The sequence below is a fragment of the Carcharodon carcharias genome, chromosome 36 (genome assembly GCF_017639515.1).
Source record: "Carcharodon carcharias isolate sCarCar2 chromosome 36, sCarCar2.pri, whole genome shotgun sequence".
Taxonomy (NCBI): domain Eukaryota; kingdom Metazoa; phylum Chordata; class Chondrichthyes; order Lamniformes; family Lamnidae; genus Carcharodon; species Carcharodon carcharias.
The window spans coordinates 3,801,841-3,827,809 of NC_054502.1; the positions used below are offsets into that span (position 1 = coordinate 3,801,841).

The 25,969-nt window shown below is 62.4% G+C and overlaps 1 protein-coding gene across 1 annotated transcript in view; it reads left to right on the top strand.

The window, feature by feature from the left end:
* Positions 1 to 25,969, top strand: part of LOC121272863 (DENN domain-containing protein 4B-like) — a 248,265-nt gene that overhangs the window by 101,919 nt on the left and 120,377 nt on the right. The window contains exon 5 of the mRNA XM_041179697.1: positions 3,391 to 3,560. Coding sequence (XP_041035631.1) covers positions 3,391 to 3,560 — 170 coding nt within the window. The remainder of the gene's footprint in view (positions 1 to 3,390; positions 3,561 to 25,969) is intronic.

Consider the following 25,969-nt stretch of genomic DNA (forward strand, 5'->3'; position numbering starts at 1 on the left):
TAGATTGGAGTGAACTGCAGGACTGCACTATCGAGCGGTCAGTCAGTCAGTGACACAGTGACAGGGCCGCACTATCGAGCAGTCAGTCAGTGACACAGTGACAGGGCCGCACTATCGTGGGGTCAGTCAGTCAGTGACACAGTGACAGGGCCGCACTATCGAGGGGTCAGTCAGTCAGTGACACAGTGACAGGACTGCACTATCGAGCGGTCAGTCAGTGACACAGTGACAGGACCGCACTATCGAGCGGTCAGTCAGTCAGTGACACAGTGACAGGGCCGCACTGTCGAGCGGTCAGTCAGTGACACAGTGACAGGGCCGCACTATCGAGCGGTCAGTCAGTGACACAGTGACAGGGCCGCACTATCGAGCGGTCAGTCAGTGACACAGTGACAGGGCCGCACTATCGAGCGGTCAGTCAGTGACACAGTGACAGGACCGCACTATCGAGCGGTCAGTCAGTGACACAGTGACAGGGCCGCACTATCGAGGGGTCAGTCAGTCAGTGACACAGTGACAGGGCCGCACTATCGAGCGGTCAGTCAGTGACACAGTGACAGGGCCGCACTATCGAGGGGTCAGTCAGTCAGTGACACAGTGACAGGGCCGCACTATCGAGGGGTCAGTCAGTGACACAGTGACAGGGCCGAACTATCGAGGGGTCAGTCAGTGACACAGTGACAGGGCCGCACTATCGAGCGGTCAGTCAGTGACACAGTGACAGGGCCGCACTATCGAGGGGTCAGTCAGTCAGTGACACAGTGACAGGGCCGCACTATCGAGGGGTCAGTCAGTGACACAGTGACAGGGCCGAACTATCGAGGGGTCAGTCAGTGACACAGTGACAGGGCCGCACTATCGAGTGGTCAGTCAGTGACACAGTGACAGGGCCGCACTATCGAGTGGTCAGTCAGTCAGTGACACAGTGACAGGGCCGCACTATCGAGTGGTCAGTCAGTGACACAGTGACAGGGCCGCACTATCGAGGGGTCAGTCAGTGACACAGTGACAGGGCCGCACTATCGAGTGGTCAGTCACTCAGTGACACAGTGACAGGGCCGCACTATCGAGTGGTCAGTCACTCAGTGACACAGTGACAGGGCCGCACTATCGAGTGGTCAGTCACTCAGTGACACAGTGACAGGGCCGCACTATCGAGTGGTCAGTCACTCAGTGACACAGTGACAGGGCCGCACTATCGAGGGGTCAGTCAGTGACACAGTGACAGGGCCGCACTATCGAGCGGTCAGTCAGTGACACAGTGACAGGGCCGCACTATCGAGGCGTCAGTCAGTCTCACAGTGACAGGGCCGCACTATCGAGGGGTCAGTCAGTGACACAGTGACAGGGCCGCACTATCGAGCGGTCAGTCAGTGACACAGTGACAGGGCCGCACTATCGAGGGTCAGTCAGTCAGTGACACAGTGACAGGGCCGCACTATCGAGGGGTCAGTCAGTGACACAGTGACAGGGCCGAACTATCGAGGGGTCAGTCAGTGACACAGTGACAGGGCCGCACTATCGAGTGGTCAGTCAGTGACACAGTGACAGGGCCGCACTATCGAGTGGTCAGTCAGTCAGTGACACAGTGACAGGGCTGCACTATCGAGTGGTCAGTCAGTGACACAGTGACAGGGCCGCACTATCGAGCGGTCAGTCAGTGACACAGTGACAGGGCCGCACTATCGAGGGGTCAGTCAGTCAGTAACACAGTGACAGGGCCGCACTATCGAGGGGTCAGTCAGTGACACAGTGACAGGGCCGAACTATCGAGGGGTCAGTCAGTGACACAGTGACAGGGCCGCACTATCGAGTGGTCAGTCAGTGACACAGTGACAGGGCCGCACTATCGAGTGGTCAGTCAGTCAGTGACACAGTGACAGGGCCGCACTATCGAGTGGTCAGTCAGTGACACAGTGACAGGGCCGCACTATCGAGGGGTCAGTCAGTGACACAGTGACAGGGCCGCACTATCGAGTGGTCAGTCACTCAGTGACACAGTGACAGGGCCACACTATCGAGTGGTCAGTCACTCAGTGACACAGTGACAGGGCCGCACTATCGAGTGGTCAGTCACTCAGTGACACAGTGACAGGGCCGCACTATCGAGTGGTCAGTCACTCAGTGACACAGTGACAGGGCCGCACTATCGAGGGGTCAGTCAGTGACACAGTGACAGGGCCGCACTATCGAGGGGTCAGTCAGTGACACAGTGACAGGGCCGCACTATCGAGGGGTCAGTCAGTGACACAGTGACAGGGCCGCACTATCGAGTGGTCAGTCACTCAGTGACACAGTGACAGGGCCGCACTATCGAGGGGTCAGTCAGTCAGTGACACAGTGACAGGGCCGCACTATCGAGTGGTCAGTCAGTGACACAGTGACAGGGCCGCACTATCGAGGGGTCAGTCAGTGACACAGTGACAGGGCTGGACTATCGAGTGGTCAGTCAGTGACACAGTGACAGGGCCGCACTATCGAGTGGTCAGTCAGTGACACAGTGACAGGGCCGCACTATCGAGCGGTCAGTCAGTGACACAGTGACAGGGCCGCACTATCGAGGGGTCAGTCAGTCAGTGACACAGTGACAGGGCCGCACTATCGAGCGGTCAGTCAGTGACACAGTGACAGGGTCGCACTATCGAGCGGTCAGTCAGTGACACAGTGACAGGGCCGCACTATCGAGTAGTCAGTCAGTGACACAGTGACAGGGCCGCACTATCGAGCGGTCAGTCAGTGACACAGTGACAGGGCCGCACTATCGAGCGGTCAGTCAGTGACACAGTGACAGGGCCGCACTATCGAGGGGTCAGTCAGTCAGTGACACAGTGACAGGGCCACACTATCGAGCGGTCAGTCAGTGACACAGTGACAGGGTCGCACTATCGAGCGGTCAGTCAGTGACACAGTGACAGGGCCGCACTATCGAGCGGTCAGTCAGTGACACAGTGACAGGGCCGCACTATCGAGCGGTCAGTCAGTGACACAGTGACAGGGCCGCACTATCGAGCGGTCAGTCAGTGACACAGTGACAGGGCCGCACTATCGAGCGGTCAGTCAGTGACACAGTGACAGGGCCGCACTATCGAGCGGTCAGTCAGTGACACAGTGACAGGGCCGCACTATCGAGCGGTCAGTCAGTGACACAGTGACAGGGCCGCACTATCGAGCGGTCAGTCAGTGACACAGTGACAGGGCCGCACTATCGAGTGGTCAGTCAGTGACACAGACAGGGCTGGACTTACGTTACGTGACATATGATTGTGAAACTAGTTGAGGAGCCTGAATCAGCCTCTTGAGAGGATGAAGGGTGAGGAGATGGATTAGATTAACTTTATTGGCTTTCCTCGAGCTGACTTACTGACTCGTGCCATTTCTGTGCCATGCCAGGTCTGATCAGCAGGTACCCAGAGACTAACACTGAGTCCTTCCCTCTCCCACGGACTGTGCCTGTCTTCTGCCTGCCAATGGGAGCTACTATCGAAAGCTGGCCCACAGGAACCAAGTACCAACTCCCTGTCTTCTCCACCTTTGTACTGACAGCTGCTACTGGGGAAAAGGTATGAGAGAGAGCAGGCTGCAGGGAGAGGGGGAGTGGGGATGGGGGGACAGGGATAGGGGAGCTGACTGGAGGGACAGGGACAGGGATAGGGGAGCTGACTGGAGGGACAGGGATAGGGATAGGGGAGCTGACTGGAGGGACAGGGATAGGGATAGGGGAGCTGACTGGAGGGACAGGGATAGGGATAGGGGAGCTGACTGGAGGGACAGGGATAGGGATAGGGGAGCTGACTGGAGGGACAGGGACAGGGATAGGGGAGCTGACTGGAGGGACAGGGACAGGAATAGGGGAGCTGACTGGAGGGACAGGGACAGGGATAGGGGAGCTGACTGGAGGGACGGGGACAGGGATAGGGGAGCTGACTGGAGGGACAGGGATAGGGGAGCTGACTGGAGGGACAGGGACAGGGATAGGGGAGCTGACTGGAGGGACAGGGACAGGGATAGGGGAGCTGACTGGAGGGACAGGGACAGGGATAGGGGAGCTGACTGGAGGGACAGGGATAGGGATAGGGGAGCTGACTGGAGGGACAGGGACAGGGATAGGGGAGCTGACTGGAGGGACAGGGATAGGGGAGCTGACTGGAGGGACAGGGACAGGGATAGGGGAGCTGACTGGAGGGACAGGGACAGGGATAGGGGAGCTGACTGGAGGGACAGGGATAGGGATAGGGGAGCTGACTGGAGGGACAGGGACAGGGATAGGGGAGCTGACTGGAGGGACAGGGATAGGGATAGGGGAGCTGACTGGAGGGACAGGGATAGGGATAGGGGAGCTGACTGGAGGGACAGGGACAGGGATAGGGGAGCTGACTGGAGGGACAGGGACAGGGATAGGGGAGCTGACTGGAGGGACAGGGACAGGGATAGGGGAGCTGACTGGAGGGACAGGGATAGGGGAGCTGACTGGAGGGATAGGGACAGGGATAGGGGAGCTGACTGGAGGGATAGGGATAGGGGAGCTGACTGGAGGGACAGGGACAGGGATAGGGGAGCTGACTGGAGGGACAGGGATAGGGATAGGGGAGCTGACTGGAGGGACAGGGACAGGGATAGGGGAGCTGACTGGAGGGACAGGGACAGGGATAGTGGAGCTGACTAGAGGGACAGGGATAGGGGAGCTGAATGGAGGGACAGGGACAGGGATAGGGGAGCTGACTGGAGGGACAGGGATAGGGATAGGGGAGCTGACTGGAGGGACAGGGATAGGGATAGGGGAGCTGACTGGAGGGACAGGGACAGGGATAGGGGAGCTGACTGGAGGGACAGGGATAGGGGAGCTGACTGGAGGGACAGGGACAGGGATAGGGGAGCTGACTGGAGGGACAGGGATAGGGATAGGGGAGCTGACTGGAGGGACAGGGACAGGGATAGGGGAGCTGACTGGAGGGACAGGGACAGGGATAGGGGAGCTGACTGGAGGGACAGGGACAGGGATAGGGGAGCTGACTGGAGGGACAGGGATAGGGGAGCTGACTGGAGGGACAGGGACAGGGATAGGGGAGCTGACTGGAGGGACAGGGATAGGGATAGGGGAGCTGACTGGAGGGACAGGGACAGGGATAGGGGAGCTGACTGGAGGGACAGGGATAGGGGAGCTGACTGGAGGGACAGGGATAGGGGAGCTGACTGGAGGGACAGGGACAGGGATAGGGGAGCTGACTGGAGGGAAAGGGATAGGGATAGGGGAGCTGACTGGAGGGACAGGGACAGGGATAGGGGAGCTGACTGGAGGGATAGGGACAGGGATAGGGGAGCTGACTGGAGGGACAGGGACAGGGATAGGGGAGCTGACTGGAGGGACAGGGATAGGGGAGCTGACTGGAGGGACAGGGACAGGGATAGGGGAGCTGACTGGAGGGACAGGGACAGGGATAGGGGAGCTGACTGGAGGGACAGGGATAGGGATAGGGGAGCTGACTGGAGGGACAGGGACAGGGATAGGGGAGCTGACTGGAGGGACAGGGATAGGGGAGCTGACTGGAGGGACAGGTACAGGGATAGGGGAGCTGACTGGAGGGACAGGGACAGGGATAGGGGAGCTGACTGGAGGGACAGGGATAGGGGAGCTGACTGGAGGGACAGGGACAGGGATAGGGGAGCTGACTGGAGGGACAGGGACAGGGATAGGGGAGCTGACTGGAGGGACAGGGACAGGGATAGGGTAGCTGACTGGAGGGACAGGGATAGGGGAGCTGACTGGAGGGACAGGGACAGGGATAGGGGAGCTGACTGGAGGGACAGGGATAGGGGAGCTGACTGGAGGGACAGGGATAGGGATAGGGGAGCTGACTGGAGGGACAGGGACAGGGATAGGGGAGCTGACTGGAGGGACAGGGATAGGGATAGGGGAGCTGACTGGAGGGACAGGGACAGGGATAGGGGAGCTGACTGGAGGGACAGGGATAGGGATAGGGGAGCTGACTAGAGGAACAGGGACAGGGATAGGGGAGCTGACTGGAGGGACAGGGACAGGGATAGGGGAGCTGACTGGAGGGACAGGGATAGGGGAGCTGACTGGAGGGACAGGGACAGGGATAGGGGAGCTGACTGGAGGGACAGGGACAGGGATAGGGGAGCTGACTGGAGGGACAGGGACAGGGATAGGGGAGCTGACTGGAGGGACAGGGATAGGGATAAGGGAGCTGACTGGAGGGATAGGGATAGGGATAGGGGAGCTGACTGGAGGGACAGGGACAGGGATAAGGGAGCTGACTGGAGGGATAGGGATAGGGATAGGGGAGCTGACTGGAGGGACAGGGACAGGGATAGGGGAGCTGACTGGAGGGACAGGGATAGGGGAGCTGACTGGAGGGACAGGGACAGGGATAGGGGAGCCGACTGGAGGGATAGGGACAGGGATAGGGGAGCCGACTGGAGGGACAGGGATAGGGGAGCTGACTGGAGGGACAGGGACAGGGATAAGGGAGCTGACTGGAGGGATAGGGATAGGGATAGGGGAGCTGACTGGAGGGACAGGGACAGGGATAGGGGAGCCGACTGGAGGGATAGGGACAGGGATAGGGGAGCCGACTGGAGGGACAGGGATAGGGAAGCTGACTGGAGGGACAGGGATAGGGATAGGGGAGCTGACTGGAGGGACAGGGACAGGGATAGGGGAGCTGACTGGAGGGACAGGGATAGGGAAGCTGACTGGAGGGACAGGGACAGGGATAGGGGAGCTGACTGGAGGGACAGGGATAGGGATAGGGGAGCTGACTGGAGGGACAGGGATAGGGGAGCTGACTGGAGGGACAGGGATAGGGGAGCTGACTGGAGGGACAGGGACAGGGATAGGGGAGCTGACTGGAGGGACAGGGACAGGGATAGGGGAGCTGACTGGAGGGACAGGGATAGGGGAGCTGACTGGAGGGACAGGGATAGGGATAGGGGAGCTGACTGGAGGGACAGGGATAGGGATAGGGGAGCTGACTGGAGGGACAGGGACAGGGATAGGGGAGCTGACTGGAGGGACAGGGATAGGGGAGCTGACTGGAGGGACAGGGACAGGGATAGGGGAGCTGACTGGAGGGACAGGGATAGGGGAGCTGACTGGAGGGACAGGGACAGGGATAGGGGAGCTGACTGGAGGGACAGGGACAGGGATAGGGGAGCTGACTGGAGGGACAGGGATAGGGATAGGGGAGCTGACTGGAGGGACAGGGATAGGGATAGGGAGCTGACTGGAGGGACAGGGACAGGGATAGGGGAGCTGACTGGAGGGACAGGGACAGGGATAGGGGAGCTGACTGGAGGGACAGGGACAGGGATAGGGGAGCTGACTGGAGGGACAGGGACAGGGATAGGGGAGCTGACTGGAGGGACAGGGATAGGGATAGGGGAGCTGACTGGAGGGACAGGGACAGGGATAGGGGAGCTGACTGAGGGACAGGGACAGGGATAGGGGAGCTGACTGGAGGGACAGGGACAGGGATAGGGGAGCTGACTGGAGGGACAGGGACAGGGATAGGGGAGCTGACTGGAGGGGCAGGGACAGGGATAGGGGAGCTGACTGGAGGGACAGGGACAGGGATAGGGGAGCTGACTGGAGGGACAGGGAAGGATAGGGGAGCTGACTGGAGGGACAGGGACAGGGATAGGGGAGCTGACTGGAGGGACAGGGATAGGGGAGCTGACTGGAGGGACAGGGATAGGGATAGGGGAGCTGACTGGAGGGACAGGGACAGGGATAGGGGAGCTGACTGGAGGGACAGGGATAGTGGAGCTGACTGGAGGGACAGGGACAGGGATAGGGGAGCTGACTGGAGGGACAGGGACAGGGATAGGGGAGCTGACTGGAGGGACAGGGATAGGGGAGCTGACTGGAGGGACAGGGATAGGGATAGGGGAGCTGACTGGAGGGACAGGGATAGGGGAGCTGACTGGAGGGACAGGGACAGGGATAGGGGAGCTGACTGGAGGGACAGGGACAGGGATAGGGGAGCTGACTGGAGGGACAGGGATAGGGATAGGGGAGCTGACTGGAGGGACAGGGACAGGGATAGGGGAGCTGACTGGAGGGACAGGGACAGGGATAGGGGAGCTGACTGGAGGGACAGGGACAGGGATAGGGGAGCTGACTGGAGGGACAGGGAAGGGATAGGGGAGCTGACTGGAGGGACAGGGACAGGGATAGGGGAGCTGACTGGAGGGACAGGGACAGGGATAGGGGAGCTGACTGGAGGGACAGGGACAGGGATAGGGGAGCTGACTGGAGGGACAGGGACAGGGATAGGGGAGCTGACTGGAGGGACAGGGACAGGGATAGGGGAGCTGACTGGAGGGACAGGGACAGGGATAGGGGAGCTGACTGGAGGGACAGGACAGGGATAGGGGAGCTGACTGGAGGGACAGGGACAGGGATAGGGGAGCTGACTGGAGGGACAGGGACAGGGATAGGGGAGCTGACTGGAGGGACAGGGACAGGGATAGGGGAGCTGACTGGAGGGACAGGGACAGGGATAGGGGAGCTGACTGGAGGGACAGGGACAGGGATAGGGGAGCTGACTGGAGGGACAGGGACAGGGATAGGGGAGCTGACTGGAGGGACAGGGACAGGGATAGGGGAGCTGACTGGAGGGACAGGGACAGGGATAGGGGAGCTGACTGGAGGGACAGGGACAGGGATAGGGGAGCTGACTGGAGGGACAGGGATAGGGGAGCTGACTGGAGGGACAGGGACAGGGATAGGGGAGCTGACTGGAGGGACAGGGACAGGGATAGGGGAGCTGACTGGAGGGACAGGGACAGGGATAGGGGAGCTGACTGGAGGGACAGGGACAGGGATAGGGGAGCTGACTGGAGGGACAGGGACAGGGATAGGGGAGCTGACTGGAGGGACAGGGACAGGGATAGGGGAGCTGACTGGAGGGACAGGGACAGGGATAGGGGAGCTGACTGGAGGGACAGGGACAGGGATAGGGGAGCTGACTGGAGGGACAGGGACAGGGATAGGGGAGCTGACTGGAGGGACAGGGACAGGGATAGGGGAGCTGACTGGAGGGACAGGGACAGGGATAGGGGAGCTGACTGGAGGGACAGGGACAGGGATAGGGGAGCTGACTGGAGGGACAGGGACAGGGATAGGGGAGCTGACTGGAGGGACAGGGACAGGGATAGGGGAGCTGACTGGAGGGACAGGGACAGGGATAGGGGAGCTGACTGGAGGGACAGGGACAGGGATAGGGGAGCTGACTGGAGGGACAGGGACAGGGATAGGGGAGCTGACTGGAGGGACAGGGATAGGGGAGCTGACTGGAGGGACAGGGACAGGGATAGGGGAGCTGACTGGAGGGACAGGGACAGGGATAGGGGAGCTGACTGGAGGGACAGGGACAGGGATAGGGGAGCTGACTGGAGGGACAGGGACAGGGATAGGGGAGCTGACTGGAGGGACAGGGACAGGGATAGGGGAGCTGACTGGAGGGACAGGGACAGGGATAGGGGAGCTGACTGGAGGGACAGGGACAGGGATAGGGGAGCTGACTGGAGGGACAGGGACAGGGATAGGGGAGCTGACTGGAGGGACAGGGACAGGGATAGGGGAGCTGACTGGAGGGACAGGGACAGGGATAGGGGAGCTGACTGGAGGGACAGGGACAGGGATAGGGGAGCTGACTGGAGGGACAGGGATAGGGGAGCTGACTGGAGGGACAGGGACAGGGATAGGGGAGCTGACTGGAGGGACAGGGACAGGGATAGGGGAGCTGACTGGAGGGACAGGGACAGGGATAGGGGAGCTGACTGGAGGGACAGGGACAGGGATAGGGGAGCTGACTGGAGGGACAGGGACAGGGATAGGGGAGCTGACTGGAGGGACAGGGACAGGGATAGGGGAGCTGACTGGAGGGACAGGGATAGGGGAGCTGACTGGAGGGACAGGGACAGGGATAGGGGAGCTGACTGGAGGGACAGGGACAGGGATAGGGGAGCTGACTGGAGGGACAGGGATAGGGGAGCTGACTGGAGGGACAGGGACAGGGATAGGGGAGCTGACTGGAGGGACAGGGACAGGGATAGGGGAGCTGACTGGAGGGACAGGGACAGGGATAGGGGAGCTGACTGGAGGGACAGGGACAGGGATAGGGGAGCTGACTGGAGGGACAGGGACAGGGATAGGGGAGCTGACTGGAGGGACAGGGACAGGGATAGGGGAGCTGACTGGAGGGACAGGGACAGGGATAGGGGAGCTGACTGGAGGGACAGGGACAGGGATAGGGGAGCTGACTGGAGGGACAGGGATAGGGATAGGGGAGCTGACTGGAGGGACAGGGACAGGGATAGGGGAGCTGACTGGAGGGACAGGGATAGGGGAGCTGACTGGAGGGACAGGGACAGGGATAGGGGAGCTGACTGGAGGGACAGGGACAGGGATAGGGGAGCTGACTGGAGGGACAGGGACAGGGGAGCTGACTGGAGGGACAGGGATAGGGGAGCTGACTGGAGGGACAGGGACAGGGATAGGGGAGCTGACTGGAGGGACAGGGACAGGGATAGGGGAGCTGACTGGAGGGACAGGGACAGGGATAGGGGAGCTGACTGGAGGGACAGGGACAGGGATAGGGGAGCTGACTGGAGGGACAGGGACAGGGATAGGGGAGCTGACTGGAGGGACAGGGACAGGGATAGGGGAGCTGACTGGAGGGACAGGGATAGGGGAGCTGACTGGAGGGACAGGGACAGGGATAGGGGAGCTGACTGGAGGGACAGGGACAGGGATAGGGGAGCTGACTGGAGGGACAGGGATAGGGGAGCTGACTGGAGGGACAGGGATAGGGATAGGGGAGCTGACTGGAGGGACAGGGACAGGGATAGGGGAGCTGACTGGAGGGACAGGGACAGGGATAGGGGAGCTGACTGGAGGGACAGGGACAGGGATAGGGGAGCTGACTGGAGGGACAGGGACAGGGATAGGGGAGCTGACTGGAGGGACAGGGACAGGGATAGGGGAGCTGACTGGAGGGACAGGGATAGGGGAGCTGACTGGAGGGACAGGGACAGGGATAGGGGAGCTGACTGGAGGGACAGGGACAGGATAGGGGAGCTGACTGGAGGGACAGGGACAGGGATAGGGGAGCTGACTGGAGGGACAGGGACAGGGATAGGGGAGCTGACTGGAGGGACAGGGACAGGGATAGGGGAGCTGACTGGAGGGACAGGGATAGGGGAGCTGACTGGAGGGACAGGGACAGGGATAGGGGAGCTGACTGGAGGGACAGGGACAGGGATAGGGGAGCTGACTGGAGGGACAGGGACAGGGATAGGGGAGCTGACTGGAGGGACAGGGACAGGGATAGGGGAGCTGACTGGAGGGACAGGGACAGGGATAGGGGAGCTGACTGGAGGGACAGGGACAGGGATAGGGGAGCTGACTGGAGGGACAGGATAGGGGAGCTGACTGGAGGGACAGGGACAGGGATAGGGGAGCTGACTGGAGGGACAGGGACAGGGATAGGGGAGCTGACTGGAGGGACAGGGATAGGGGAGCTGACTGGAGGGACAGGGACAGGGATAGGGGAGCTGACTGGAGGGACAGGGACAGGGATAGGGGAGCTGACTGGAGGGACAGGGACAGGGATAGGGGAGCTGACTGGAGGGACAGGGACAGGGATAGGGGAGCTGACTGGAGGGACAGGGACAGGGATAGGGGAGCTGACTGGAGGGACAGGGACAGGGATAGGGGAGCTGACTGGAGGGACAGGGATAGGGGAGCTGACTGGAGGGACAGGGACAGGGATAGGGGAGCTGACTGGAGGGACAGGGACAGGGATAGGGGAGCTGACTGGAGGGACAGGGACAGGGATAGGGGAGCTGACTGGAGGGACAGGGACAGGGATAGGGGAGCTGACTGGAGGGACAGGGACAGGGATAGGGGAGCTGACTGGAGGGACAGGGACAGGGATAGGGGAGCTGACTGGAGGGACAGGGACAGGGATAGGGGAGCTGACTGGAGGGACAGGGACAGGGATAGGGGAGCTGACTGGAGGGACAGGGACAGGGATAGGGGAGCTGACTGGAGGGACAGGGACAGGGATAGGGGAGCTGACTGGAGGGACAGGGACAGGGATAGGGGAGCTGACTGGAGGGACAGGGACAGGGATAGGGGAGCTGACTGGAGGGACAGGGACAGGGATAGGGGAGCTGACTGGAGGGACAGGGACAGGGATAGGGGAGCTGACTGGAGGGACAGGGACAGGGATAGGGGAGCTGACTGGAGGGACAGGGATAGGGGAGCTGACTGGAGGGACAGGGACAGGGATAGGGGAGCTGACTGGAGGGACAGGGATAGGGGAGCTGACTGGAGGGACAGGGATAGGGGAGCTGACTGGAGGGACAGGGACAGGGATAGGGGAGCTGACTGGAGGGACAGGGACAGGGATAGGGGAGCTGACTGGAGGGACAGGGATAGGGGAGCTGACTGGAGGGACAGGGATAGAGGAGCTGACTGGAGGGACAGGGACAGGGATAGGGGAGCTGACTGGAGGGACAGGGATAGGGGAGCTGACTGGAGGGACAGGGATAGGGATAGGGGAGCTGACTGGAGGGACAGGGACAGGGATAGGGGAGCTGACTGGAGGGACAGGGACAGGGATAGGGGAGCTGACTGGAGGGACAGGGACAGGGATAGGGGAGCTGACTGGAGGGACAGGGACAGGGATAGGGGAGCTGACTGGAGGGACAGGGACAGGGATAGGGGAGCTGACTGGAGGACGGGACAGGGATAGGGGAGCTGACTGGAGGGACAGGGGATAGGGGAGCTGACTGGAGGGACAGGGACAGGGATAGGGGAGCTGACTGGAGGGACAGGGAAGGATAGGGGAGCTGACTGGAGGGACAGGGACAGGGATAGGGGAGCTGACTGGAGGGACAGGGACAGGGATAGGGGAGCTGACTGGAGGGACAGGGACAGGGATAGGGGAGCTGACTGGAGGGACAGGGACAGGGATAGGGGAGCTGACTGGAGGGACAGGGACAGGGATAGGGGAGCTGACTGGAGGGACAGGGACAGGGATAGGGGAGCTGACTGGAGGGACAGGGACAGGGATAGGGGAGCTGACTGGAGGGACAGGGACAGGGATAGGGGAGCTGACTGGAGGGACAGGGATAGGGGAGCTGACTGGAGGGACAGGGACAGGGATAGGGGAGCTGACTGGAGGGACAGGGACAGGGATAGGGGAGCTGACTGGAGGGACAGGGGATAGGGGAGCTGACTGGAGGGACAGGGACAGGGATAGGGGAGCTGACTGGAGGGACAGGGATAGGGGAGCTGACTGGAGGGACAGGGACAGGGATAGGGGAGCTGACTGGAGGGACAGGGACAGGGATAGGGGAGCTGACTGGAGGGACAGGGACAGGGATAGGGGAGCTGACTGGAGGGACAGGGACAGGGATAGGGGAGCTGACTGGAGGGACAGGGACAGGGATAGGGGAGCTGACTGGAGGGACAGGGACAGGGATAGGGGAGCTGACTGGAGGGACAGGGACAGGATAGGGGAGCTGACTGGAGGGACAGGGACAGGGATAGGGGAGCTGACTGGAGGGACAGGGAAGGATAGGGGAGCTGACTGGAGGGACAGGGACAGGGATAGGGGAGCTGACTGGAGGGACAGGGACAGGGATAGGGGAGCTGACTGGAGGGACAGGGATAGGGGAGCTGACTGGAGGGACAGGGACAGGGATAGGGGAGCTGACTGGAGGGACAGGGACAGGGATAGGGGAGCTGACTGGAGGGACAGGGACAGGGATAGGGGAGCTGACTGGAGGGACAGGGACAGGGATAGGGGAGCTGACTGGAGGGACAGGGACAGGGATAGGGGAGCTGACTGGAGGGACAGGGACAGGGATAGGGGAGCTGACTGGAGGGACAGGGACAGGGATAGGGGAGCTGACTGGAGGGACAGGGACAGGGATAGGGGAGCTGACTGGAGGGACAGGGACAGGGATAGGGGAGCTGACTGGAGGGACAGGGACAGGGATAGGGGAGCTGACTGGAGGGACAGGGACAGGGATAGGGGAGCTGACTGGAGGGACAGGGACAGGGATAGGGGAGCTGACTGGAGGGACAGGGACAGGGATAGGGGAGCTGACTGGAGGGACAGGGACAGGGATAGGGGAGCTGACTGGAGGGACAGGGACAGGGATAGGGGAGCTGACTGGAGGGACAGGGACAGGGATAGGGGAGCTGACTGGAGGGACAGGGACAGGGATAGGGGAGCTGACTGGAGGGACAGGGACAGGGATAGGGGAGCTGACTGGAGGGACAGGGACAGGGATAGGGGAGCTGACTGGAGGGACAGGGACAGGGATAGGGGAGCTGACTGGAGGGACAGGGACAGGGATAGGGGAGCTGACTGGAGGGACAGGGACAGGGATAGGGGAGCTGACTGGAGGGACAGGGACAGGGATAGGGGAGCTGACTGGAGGGACAGGGACAGGGATAGGGGAGCTGACTGGAGGGACAGGGACAGGGATAGGGGAGCTGACTGGAGGGACAGGGACAGGGATAGGGGAGCTGACTGGAGGGACAGGGACAGGGATAGGGGAGCTGACTGGAGGGACAGGGACAGGGATAGGGGAGCTGACTGGAGGGACAGGAAGGGATAGGGGAGCTGACTGGAGGGACAGGGACAGGGATAGGGGAGCTGACTGGAGGGACAGGGACAGGGATAGGGGAGCTGACTGGAGGGACAGGGACAGGGATAGGGGAGCTGACTGGAGGGACAGGGACAGGGATAGGGGAGCTGACTGGAGGGACAGGGACAGGGATAGGGGAGCTGACTGGAGGGACAGGGACAGGATAGGGGAGCTGACTGGAGGGACAGGGAAGGGATAGGGGAGCTGACTGGAGGGACAGGGACAGGGATAGGGGAGCTGACTGGAGGGACAGGGACAGGGATAGGGGAGCTGACTGGAGGGACAGGGACAGGGATAGGGGAGCTGACTGGAGGGACAGGGACAGGGATAGGGGAGCTGACTGGAGGGACAGGGACAGGGATAGGGGAGCTGACTGGAGGGACAGGGACAGGGATAGGGGAGCTGACTGGAGGGACAGGGATAGGGATAGGGGAGCTGACTGGAGGGACAGGGATAGGGGAGCTTACTGGAGGGACAGGGACAGGGATATGGGAGCTGACTGGAGGGACAGGGACAGGGATAGGGGAGCTGACTGGAGGGACAGGGATAGGGATAGGGGAGCTGACTGGAGGGACAGGGACAGGGATAGGGGAGCTGACTGGAGGGACAGGGACAGGGATAGGGGAGCTGACTGGAGGGACAGGGATAGGGGAGCTGACTGGAGGGACAGGGACAGGGATAGGGGAGCTGACTGGAGGGACAGGGACAGGGATAGGGGAGCTGACTGGAGGGACAGGGACAGGGATAGGGGAGCTGACTGGAGGGACAGGGACAGGGATAGGGGAGCTGACTGGAGGGACAGGGACAGGGATAGGGGAGCTGACTGGAGGGACAGGGACAGGGATAGGGGAGCTGACTGGAGGGACAGGGACAGGGATAGGGGAGCTGACTGGAGGGACAGGGATAGGGGAGCTGACTGGAGGGACAGGGACAGGGATAGGGGAGCTGACTGGAGGGACAGGGACAGGGATAGGGGAGCTGACTGGAGGGACAGGGACAGGGATAGGGGAGCTGACTGGAGGGACAGGACAGGGATAGGGGAGCTGACTGGAGGGACAGGGACAGGGATAGGGGAGCTGACTGGAGGGACAGGGACAGGGATAGGGGAGCTGACTGGAGGGACAGGGACAGGGATAGGGGAGCTGACTGGAGGGACAGGGACAGGGATAGGGGAGCTGACTGGAGGGACAGGGACAGGGATAGGGGAGCTGACTGGAGGGACAGGGACAGGGATAGGGGAGCTGACTGGAGGGACAGGGACAGGGATAGGGGAGCTGACTGGAGGGACAGGGATAGGGGAGCTGACTGGAGGGACAGGGATAGGGATAGGGGAGCTGACTGGAGGGACAGGGATAGGGATAGGGGAGCTGACTGGAGGGACAGGGACAGGGATAGGGGAGCTGACTGGAGGGACAGGGACAGGGATAGGGGAGCTGACTGGAGGGACAGGGACAGGGATAGGGGAGCTGACTGGAGGGACAGGGACAGGGATAGGGGAGCTGACTGGAGGGACAGGGACAGGGATAGGGGAGCTGACTGGAGGGACAGGGACAGGGATAGGGGAGCTGACTGGAGGGACAGGGACAGGGATAGGGGAGCTGACTGGAGGGACAGGGACAGGGATAGGGGAGCTGACTGGAGGGACAGGGACAGGGATAGGGGAGCTGACTGGAGGGACAGGGACAGGGATAGGGGAGCTGACTGGAGGGACAGGGACAGGGATAGGGGAGCTGACTGGAGGGACAGGGATAGGGGAGCTGACTGGAGGGACAGGGACAGGGATAGGGGAGCTGACTGGAGGGACAGGGACAGGGATAGGGGAGCTGACTGGAGGGACAGGGATAGGGATAGGGGAGCTGACTGGAGGGACAGGGACAGGGATAGGGGAGCCTGACTGGAGGGACAGGGACAGGGATAGGGAGCTGACTGGAGGGACAGGGACAGGGGGAGCTGACTGGAGGGACAGGGACAGGGATAGGGGAGCTGACTGGAGGGACAGGGACTAGGGATAGGGAGCTGACTGGAGGGACAGGGATAGGGGAGCTGACTGGAGGGACAGGGATATGGATAGGGGAGCTGACTGGAGGGACAGGGATAGGGGAGCTGACTGGAGGGACAGGGACAGGGATAGGGGAGCTGACTGGAGGGACAGGGATAGGGATAGGGGAGCTGACTGGAGGGACAGGGACAGGGATAGGGGAGCTGACTGGAGGGACAGGGACAGGGATAGGGGAGCTGACTGGAGGGACAGGGACAGGGATAGGGGAGCTGACTGGAGGGACAGGGACAGGGATAGGGGAGCTGACTGGAGGGACAGGGACAGGGATAGGGGAGCTGACTGGAGGGACAGGAGGATAGGGGAGCTGACTGGAGGGACAGGGACAGGGATAGGGGAGCTGACTGGAGGGACAGGGACAGGGATAGGGGAGCTGACTGGAGGGACAGGGATAGGGTAGGGGAGCTGACTGGAGGACAGGGACAGGGATAGGGGAGCTGACTGGAGGGACAGGAAGGGATAGGGGAGCTGACTGGAGGGACAGGGACAGGGATAGGGGAGCTGACTGGAGGGACAGGGACAGGGATAGGGGAGCTGACTGGAGGGACAGGACAGGGATAGGGGAGCTGACTGGAGGGACAGGGACAGGGATAGGGGAGCTGACTGGAGGGACAGGGACAGGGATAGGGGAGCTGACTGGAGGGACAGGGATAGGGATAGGGAGCTGACTGGAGGGACAGGGACAGGGATAGGGGAGCTGACTGGAGGGACAGGGACAGGGATAGGGGAGCTGACTGGAGGGACAGGGACAGGGATAGGGGAGCTGACTGGAGGGACAGGGACAGGGATAGGGGAGCTGACTGGAGGGACAGGGACAGGGATAGGGGAGCTGACTGGAGGGACAGGGACAGGGATAGGGGAGCTGACTGGAGGGACAGGGACAGGGATAGGGGAGCTGACTGGAGGGACAGGGACAGGGATAGGGGAGCTGACTGGAGGGACAGGGACAGGGATAGGGGAGCTGACTGGAGGGACAGGGACAGGGATAGGGGAGCTGACTGGAGGGACAGGGATAGGGATAGGGGAGCTGACTGGAGGGACAGGGACAGGGATAGGGGAGCTGACTGGAGGGACAGGGACAGGGATAGGGGAGCTGACTGGAGGGACAGGGACAGGGATAGGGGAGCTGACTGGAGGGACAGGGACAGGGATAGGGGAGCTGACTGGAGGGACAGGAATAGGGATAGGGGAGCTGACTGGAGGGGCAGGGATAGGGGAGCTGACTGGAGGGACAGGGACAGGGATAGGGGAGCTGACTGGAGGGACAGGGACAGGGATAGGGGAGCTGACTGGAGGTACAGGGACAGGGATAGGGGAGCTGACTGGAGGGTCAGGGATAGGGGAGCTGACTGGAGGGACAGGGACAGGGATAGGGGAGCTGACTGGAGGGACAGGGATAGGGAAGCTGACTGGAGGGACAGGGACAGGGATAGGGGAGCTGACTGGAGGGACAGGGACAGGGATAGGGGAGCTGACTGGAGGGACAGGAGGATAGGGGAGCTGACTGGAGGGACAGGGACAGGGATAGGGGAGCTGACTGGAGGGACAGGGACAGGGATAGGGGAGCTGACTGAGGGACAGGGACAGGGATAGGGGAGCTGACTGGAGGGACAGGGACAGGGATAGGGGAGCTGACTGGAGGGGACAGGGACAGGGATAGGGGAGCTGACTGGAGGGACAGGGACAGGGATAGGGGAGCTGACTGGAGGGACAGGGACAGGGATAGGGGAGCTGACTGGAGGGACAGGGACAGGGATAGGGGAGCTGACTGGAGGGACAGGGACAGGGATAGGGGAGCTGACTGGAGGGACAGGGACAGGGATAGGGGAGCTGACTGGAGGGACAGGGACAGGGATAGGGGAGCTGACTGGAGGGACAGGGATAGGGGAGCTGACTGGAGGGACAGGGACAGGGATAGGGGAGCTGACTGGAGGGACAGGGACAGGGATAGGGGAGCTGACTGGAGGGACAGGGACAGGGATAGGGGAGCTGACTGGAGGGACAGGGACAGGGATAGGGGAGCTGACTGGAGGGACAGGGACAGGGATAGGGGAGCTGACTGGAGGGACAGGGACAGGGATAGGGGAGCTGACTGGAGGGACAGGGACAGGGATAGGGGAGCTGACTGGAGGGACAGGAGGATAGGGGAGCTGACTGGAGGGACAGGGACAGGGATAGGGGAGCTGACTGGAGGGACAGGGACAGGGATAGGGGAGCTGACTGGAGGGACAGGGACAGGGATAGGGGAGCTGACTGGAGGGACAGGGACAGGGATAGGGGAGCTGACTGGAGGGACAGGGACAGGGATAGGGGAGCTGACTGGAGGGACAGGGACAGGGATAGGGGAGCTGACTGGAGGGACAGGGACAGGGATAGGGGAGCTGACTGGAGGGACAGGGACAGGGATAGGGGAGCTGACTGGAGGGACAGGGACAGGGATAGGGGAGCTGACTGGAGGGACAGGGATAGGGGAGCTGACTGGAGGGACAGGGACAGGGATAGGGGAGCTGACTGGAGGGACAGGGACAGGGATAGGGGAGCTGACTGGAGGGACAGGGACAGGGATAGGGGAGCTGACTGGAGGGACAGGGACAGGGATAGGGGAGCTGACTGGAGGGACAGGGATAGGGATAGGGGAGCTGACTGGAGGGACAGGGACAGGGATAGGGGAGCTGACTGGAGGGACAGGGACAGGGATAGGGGAGCTGACTGGAGGGACAGGGACAGGGATAGGGGAGCTGACTGGAGGGACAGGGACAGGGATAGGGGAGCTGACTGGAGGACAGGGACAGGGATAGGGGAGCTGACTGGAGGGACAGGGACAGGGATAGGGGAGCTGACTGGAGGGACAGGGACAGGGATAGGGGAGCTGACTGGAGGGACAGGGACAGGGATAGGGGAGCTGACTGGAGGGACAGGGACAGGGATAGGGGAGCTGACTGGAGGGACAGGGACAGGGATAGGGGAGCTGACTGGAGGGACAGGGACAGGGATAGGGGAGCTGACTGGAGGGACAGGGACAGGGATAGGGGAGCTGACTGGAGGGACAGGGATAGGGGAGCTGACTGGAGGGACAGGGACAGGGATAGGGGAGCTGACTGGAGGGACAGGGACAGGGATAGGGGAGCTGACTGGAGGGACAGGGACAGGGATAGGGGAGCTGACTGGAGGGACAGGGACAGGGATAGGGGAGCTGACTGGAGGGACAGGGACAGGGATAGGGGAGCTGACTGGAGGGACAGGGACAGGGATAGGGGAGCTGACTGGAGGGACAGGGACAGGGATAGGGGAGCTGACTGGAGGGACAGGGACAGGGATAGGGGAGCTGACTGGAGGGACAGGGACAGGGATAGGGGAGCTGACTGGAGGGACAGGGACAGGGATAGGGGAGCTGACTGGAGGGACAGGGACAGGGATAGGGGAGCTGACTGGAGGGACAGGGATAGGGATAGGGGAGCTGACTGGAGGGACAGGGACAAGGATAGGGGAGCTGACTGGAGGGACAGGGACAGGGATAGGGGAGCTGACTGGAGGGACAGGGACAGGGATAGGGGAGCTGACTGGAGGGACAGGGAAGGATAGGGGAGCTGACTGGAGGGACAGGGACAGGGATAGGGGAGCTGACTGGAGGGACAGGGACAGGGATAGGGGAGCTGACTGGAGGGACAGGGATAGGGGAGCTGACTGGAGGGACAGGGACAGGGATAGGGGAGCTGACTGGAGGGACAGGGATAGGGATAGGGGAGCTGACTGGAGGGACAGGGACAGGGATAGGGGAGCTGACTGGAGGGACAGGGACAGGGATAGGGGAGCTGACTGGAGGGACAGGGACAGGGATAGGGGAGCTGACTGGAGGGACAGGGATAGGGGAGCTGACTGGAGGGACAGGGACAGGGATAGGGGAGCTGACTGGAGGGACAGGGAAGGATAGGGGAGCTGACTGGAGGGACAGGGACAGGGATAGGGGAGCTGACTGGAGGGACAGGGACAGGGATAGGGGAGCTGACTGGAGGGACAGGGACAGGGATAGGGGAGCTGACTGGAGGGACAGGGACAGGGATAGGGGAGCTGACTGGAGGGACAGGGACAGGGATAGGGGAGCTGACTGAGGGACAGGGACAGGGATAGGGGAGCTGACTGGAGGGACAGGGACAGGGATAGGGGAGCTGACTGGAGGGACAGGGACAGGGATAGGGGAGCTGACTGGAGGGACAGGGACAGGGATAGGGGAGCTGACTGGAGGGACAGGGATAGGGATAGGGGAGCTGACTGGAGGGACAGGGACAGGGATAGGGGAGCTGACTGGAGGGACAGGGACAGGGATAGGGGAGCTGACTGGAGGGACAGGGACAGGGATAGGGGAGCTGACTGGAGGGACAGGGACAGGGATAGGGTAGCTGACTGGAGGGACAGGGACAGGGATAGGGGAGCTGACTGGAGGGACAGGGATAGGGGAGCTGACTGGAGGGACAGGGATAGGGATAGGGGAGCTGACTGGAGGGACAGGGACAGGGATAGGGGAGCTGACTGGAGGGACAGGGACAGGGATAGGGGAGCTGACTGGAGGGACAGGGACAGGGATAGGGGAGCTGACTGGAGGGACAGGGACAGGGATAGGGGAGCTGACTGGAGGGACAGGGACAGGGATAGGGGAGCTGACTGGAGGGACAGGGATAGGGGAGCTGACTGGAGGGACAGGGACAGGGATAGGGGAGCTGACTGGAGGGACAGGGACAGGGATAGGGGAGCTGACTGGAGGGACAGGGACAGGGATAGGGGAGCTGACTGGAGGGACAGGGATAGGGGAGCTGACTGGAGGGACAGGGATAGGGGAGCTGACTGGAGGGACAGGGACAGGGATAGGGGAGCTGACTGGAGGGACAGGGACAGGGATAGGGGAGCTGACTGGAGGGACAGGGACAGGGATAGGGGAGCTGACTGGAGGGACAGGGACAGGGATAGGGGAGCTGACTGGAGGGACAGGGATAGGGATAGGGGAGCTGACTGGAGGGACAGGACAGGGATAGGGGAGCTGACTGGAGGGACAGGGACAGGGATAGGGGAGCTGACTGGAGGGACAGGGACAGGGATAGGGGAGCTGACTGGAGGGACAGGGACAGGGATAGGGGAGCTGACTGGAGGGACAGGGACAGGGATAGGGGAGCTGACTGGAGGGACAGGGACAGGGATAGGGGAGCTGACTGGAGGGACAGGGACAGGGATAGGGGAGCTGACTGGAGGGACAGGGACAGGGATAGGGGAGCTGACTGGAGGGACAGGGATAGGGGAGCTGACTGGAGGGACAGGGACAGGGATAGGGGAGCTGACTGGAGGACAGACAGGGATAGGGGAGCTGACTGGAGGGACAGGGACAGGGATAGGGGAGCTGACTGGAGGGACAGGGATAGGGGAGCTGACTGGAGGAGGACAGGGATAGGGGAGCTGATGGAGGACAGGGACAGGATAGGGGAGCTGACTGGAGGGACAGGGACAGGGATAGGGGAGCTGACTGGAGGGACAGGGACAGGGATAGGGGAGCTGACTGGAGGGACAGGGATAGGGGAGCTGACTGGAGGGACAGACAGGGATAGGGGAGCTGACTGGAGGGACAGGGACAGGGATAGGGGAGCTGACTGGAGGGACAGGGACAGGGATAGGGGAGCTGACTGGAGGGACAGGGACAGGGATAGGGGAGCTGACTGGAGGGACAGGGATAGGGGAGCTGACTGGAGGGACAGGGACAGGGATAGGGGAGCTGACTGGAGGGACAGGGACAGGGATAGGGGAGCTGACTGGAGGGACAGGGACAGGGATAGGGGAGCTGACTGGAGGGACAGGGACAGGGATAGGGGAGCTGACTGGAGGGACAGGGATAGGGGAGCTGACTGGAGGGACAGGGACAGGGATAGGGGAGCTGACTGGAGGGACAGGGACAGGGATAGGGGAGCTGACTGGAGGGACAGGGACAGGGATAGGGGAGCTGACTGGAGGGACAGGGACAGGATAGGGGAGCTGACTGGAGGGACAGGGACAGGGATAGGGGAGCTGACTGGAGGGACAGGGACAGGGATAGGGGAGCTGACTGGAGGGACAGGGACAGGGATAGGGGAGCTGACTGGAGGGACAGGGACAGGGATAGGGGAGCTGACTGGAGGGACAGGGATAGGGGAGCTGACTGGAGGGAAGGGACAGGGATAGGGGAGCTGACTGGAGGGACAGGGACAGGGATAGGGGAGCTGACTGGAGGGACAGGGACAGGGATAGGGGAGCTGACTGGAGGGACAGGGACAGGGATAGGGGAGCTGACTGGAGGGACAGGGACAGGGATAGGGGAGCTGACTGGAGGGACAGGGATAGGGGAGCTGACTGGAGGGACAGGGACAGGGATAGGGGAGCTGACTGGAGGGACAGGGACAGGGATAGGGGAGCTGACTGGAGGGACAGGGACAGGGATAGGGGAGCTGACTGGAGGGACAGGGACAGGGATAGGGGAGCTGACTGGAGGGACAGGGACAGGGATAGGGAGCTGACTGGAGGGACAGGACAGGGATAGGGGAGCTGACTGGAGGGACAGGGATAGGGGAGCTGACTGGAGGGACAGGGATAGGGGAGCTGACTGGAGGGACAGGGACAGGGATAGGGGAGCTGACTGGAGGACAGGGACAGGGATAGGGGAGCTGACTGGAGGTACAAGGATAGGGGAGCTGACTGGAGGGACAGGGATAGGGGAGCTGACTGGAGGGACAGGGACAGGGATAGGGGAGCTGACTGGAGGGACAGGATAGGGATAGGGGAGCTGACTGGAGCGACAGGGATAGGGGAGCTGACTGGAGGGACAGGGACAGGGATAGGGGAGCTGACTGGAGGGACAGGGACAGGGATAGGGGAGCTGACTGGAGGGACAGGGACAGGGATAGGGGAGCTGACTGGAGGGACAGGGACAGGGATAGGGGAGCTGACTGGAGGGACAGGGACAGGGATAGGGGAGCTGACTGGAGGGACAGGGATAGGGGAGCTGACTGGAGGGACAGGGACAGGGATAGGGGAGCTGACTGGAGGGACAGGGAAGGGATAGGGGAGCTGACTGGAGGGACAGGGACAGGGATAGGGGAGCTGACTGGAGGGACAGGGACAGGGATAGGGGAGCTGACTGGAGGGACAGGGACAGGGATAGGGGAGCTGACTGGAGGGACAGGGACAGGGATAGGGGAGCTGACTGGAGGGACAGGGACAGGGATAGGGGAGCTGACTGGAGGGACAGGGACAGGGATAGGGGAGCTGACTGGAGGGACAGGGATAGGGGAGCTGACTGGAGGGACAGGGACAGGGATAGGGGAGCTGACTGGAGGGACAGGGACAGGGATAGGGGAGCTGACTGGAGGACAGGGACAGGGATAGGGGAGCTGACTGGAGGGACAGGGACAGGGATAGGGGAGCTGACTGGAGGGACAGGGACAGGGATAGGGGAGCTGACTGGAGGGACAGGGACAGGGATAGGGGAGCTGACTGGAGGGACAGGGACAGGGATAGGGGAGCTGACTGGAGGGACAGGGATAGGGGAGCTGACTGGAGGGACAGGGACAGGGATAGGGGAGCTGACTGGAGGGACAGGGACAGGGATAGGGGAGCTGACTGGAGGGACAGGGACAGGGATAGGGGAGCTGACTGGAGGGACAGGGACAGGATAGGGGAGCTGACTGGAGGGACAGGGACAGGGATAGGGAGCTGACTGGAGGGACAGGGATAGGGGAGCTGACTGGAGGGACAGGGACAGGGATAGGGGAGCTGACTGGAGGGACAGGGGCAGGGATAGGGGAGCTGACTGGAGGGACAGGGACAGGGATAGGGGAGCTGACTGGAGGGACAGGGACAGGGATAGGGGAGCTGACTGGAGGGACAGGGACAGGGATAGGGGAGCTGACTGGAGGGACAGGGATAGGGGAGCTGACTGGAGGGACAGGGACAGGGATAGGGGAGCTGACTGGAGGGACAGGGACAGGGATAGGGGAGCTGACTGGAGGGACAGGGACAGGGATAGGGGAGCTGACTGGAGGGACAGGGACAGGGATAGGGGAGCTGACTGGAGGGACAGGGACAGGGATAGGGGAGCTGACTGGAGGGACAGGGACAGGGATAGGGGAGCTGACTGGAGGGACAGGGACAGGGATAGGGGAGCTGACTGGAGGGACAGGGACAGGGATAGGGGAGCTGACTGGAGGGACAGGGACAGGGATAGGGGAGCTGACTGGAGGGACAGGGACAGGGATAGGGGAGCTGACTGGAGGGACAGGGATAGGGGAGCTGACTGGAGGGACAGGGACAGGGATAGGGGAGCTGACTGGAGGGATAGGGACAGGGATAGGGGAGCTGACTGGAGGGACAGGGATAGGGGAGCTGACTGGAGGGACAGGGACAGGGATAGGGGAGCTGACTGGAGGGACAGGGACAGGGATAGGGGAGCTGACTGGAGGGACAGGGACAGGATAGGGGAGCTGACTGGAGGGACAGGGACAGGGATAGGGGAGCTGACTGGAGGGACAGGGACAGGGATAGGGGAGCTGACTGGAGGGACAGGGACAGGGATAGGGGAGCTGACTGGAGGGACAGGGACAGGGATAGGGGAGCTGACTGGAGGGACAGGGACAGGGATAGGGGAGCTGACTGGAGGGACAGGGACAGGGATAGGGGAGCTGACTGGAGGGACAGGGACAGGGATAGGGGAGCTGACTGGAGGGACAGGGACAGGGATAGGGGAGCTGACTGGAGGGACAGGGACAGGGATAGGGGAGCTGACTGGAGGGACAGGGACAGGGATAGGGGAGCTGACTGGAGGGACAGGGACAGGGATAGGGGAGCTGACTGGAGGGACAGGGACAGGGATAGGGGAGCTGACTGGAGGGACAGGGACAGGGATAGGGGAGCTGACTGGAGGGACAGGGATAAGGGAGCTGACTGGAGGGACAGGGACAGGGATAGGGGAGCTGACTGGAGGGACAGGGACAGGGATAGGGGAGCTGACTGGAGGGACAGGGACAGGGATAGGGAGCTGACTGGAGGGACAGGGACAGGGATAGGGGAGCTGACTGGAGGGACAGGGACAGGGATAGGGGAGCTGACTGGAGGGACAGGGACAGGGATAGGGGAGCTGACTGGAGGGACAGGGACAGGGATAGGGGAGCTGACTGGAGGGACAGGGACAGGGATAGGGGAGCTGACTGG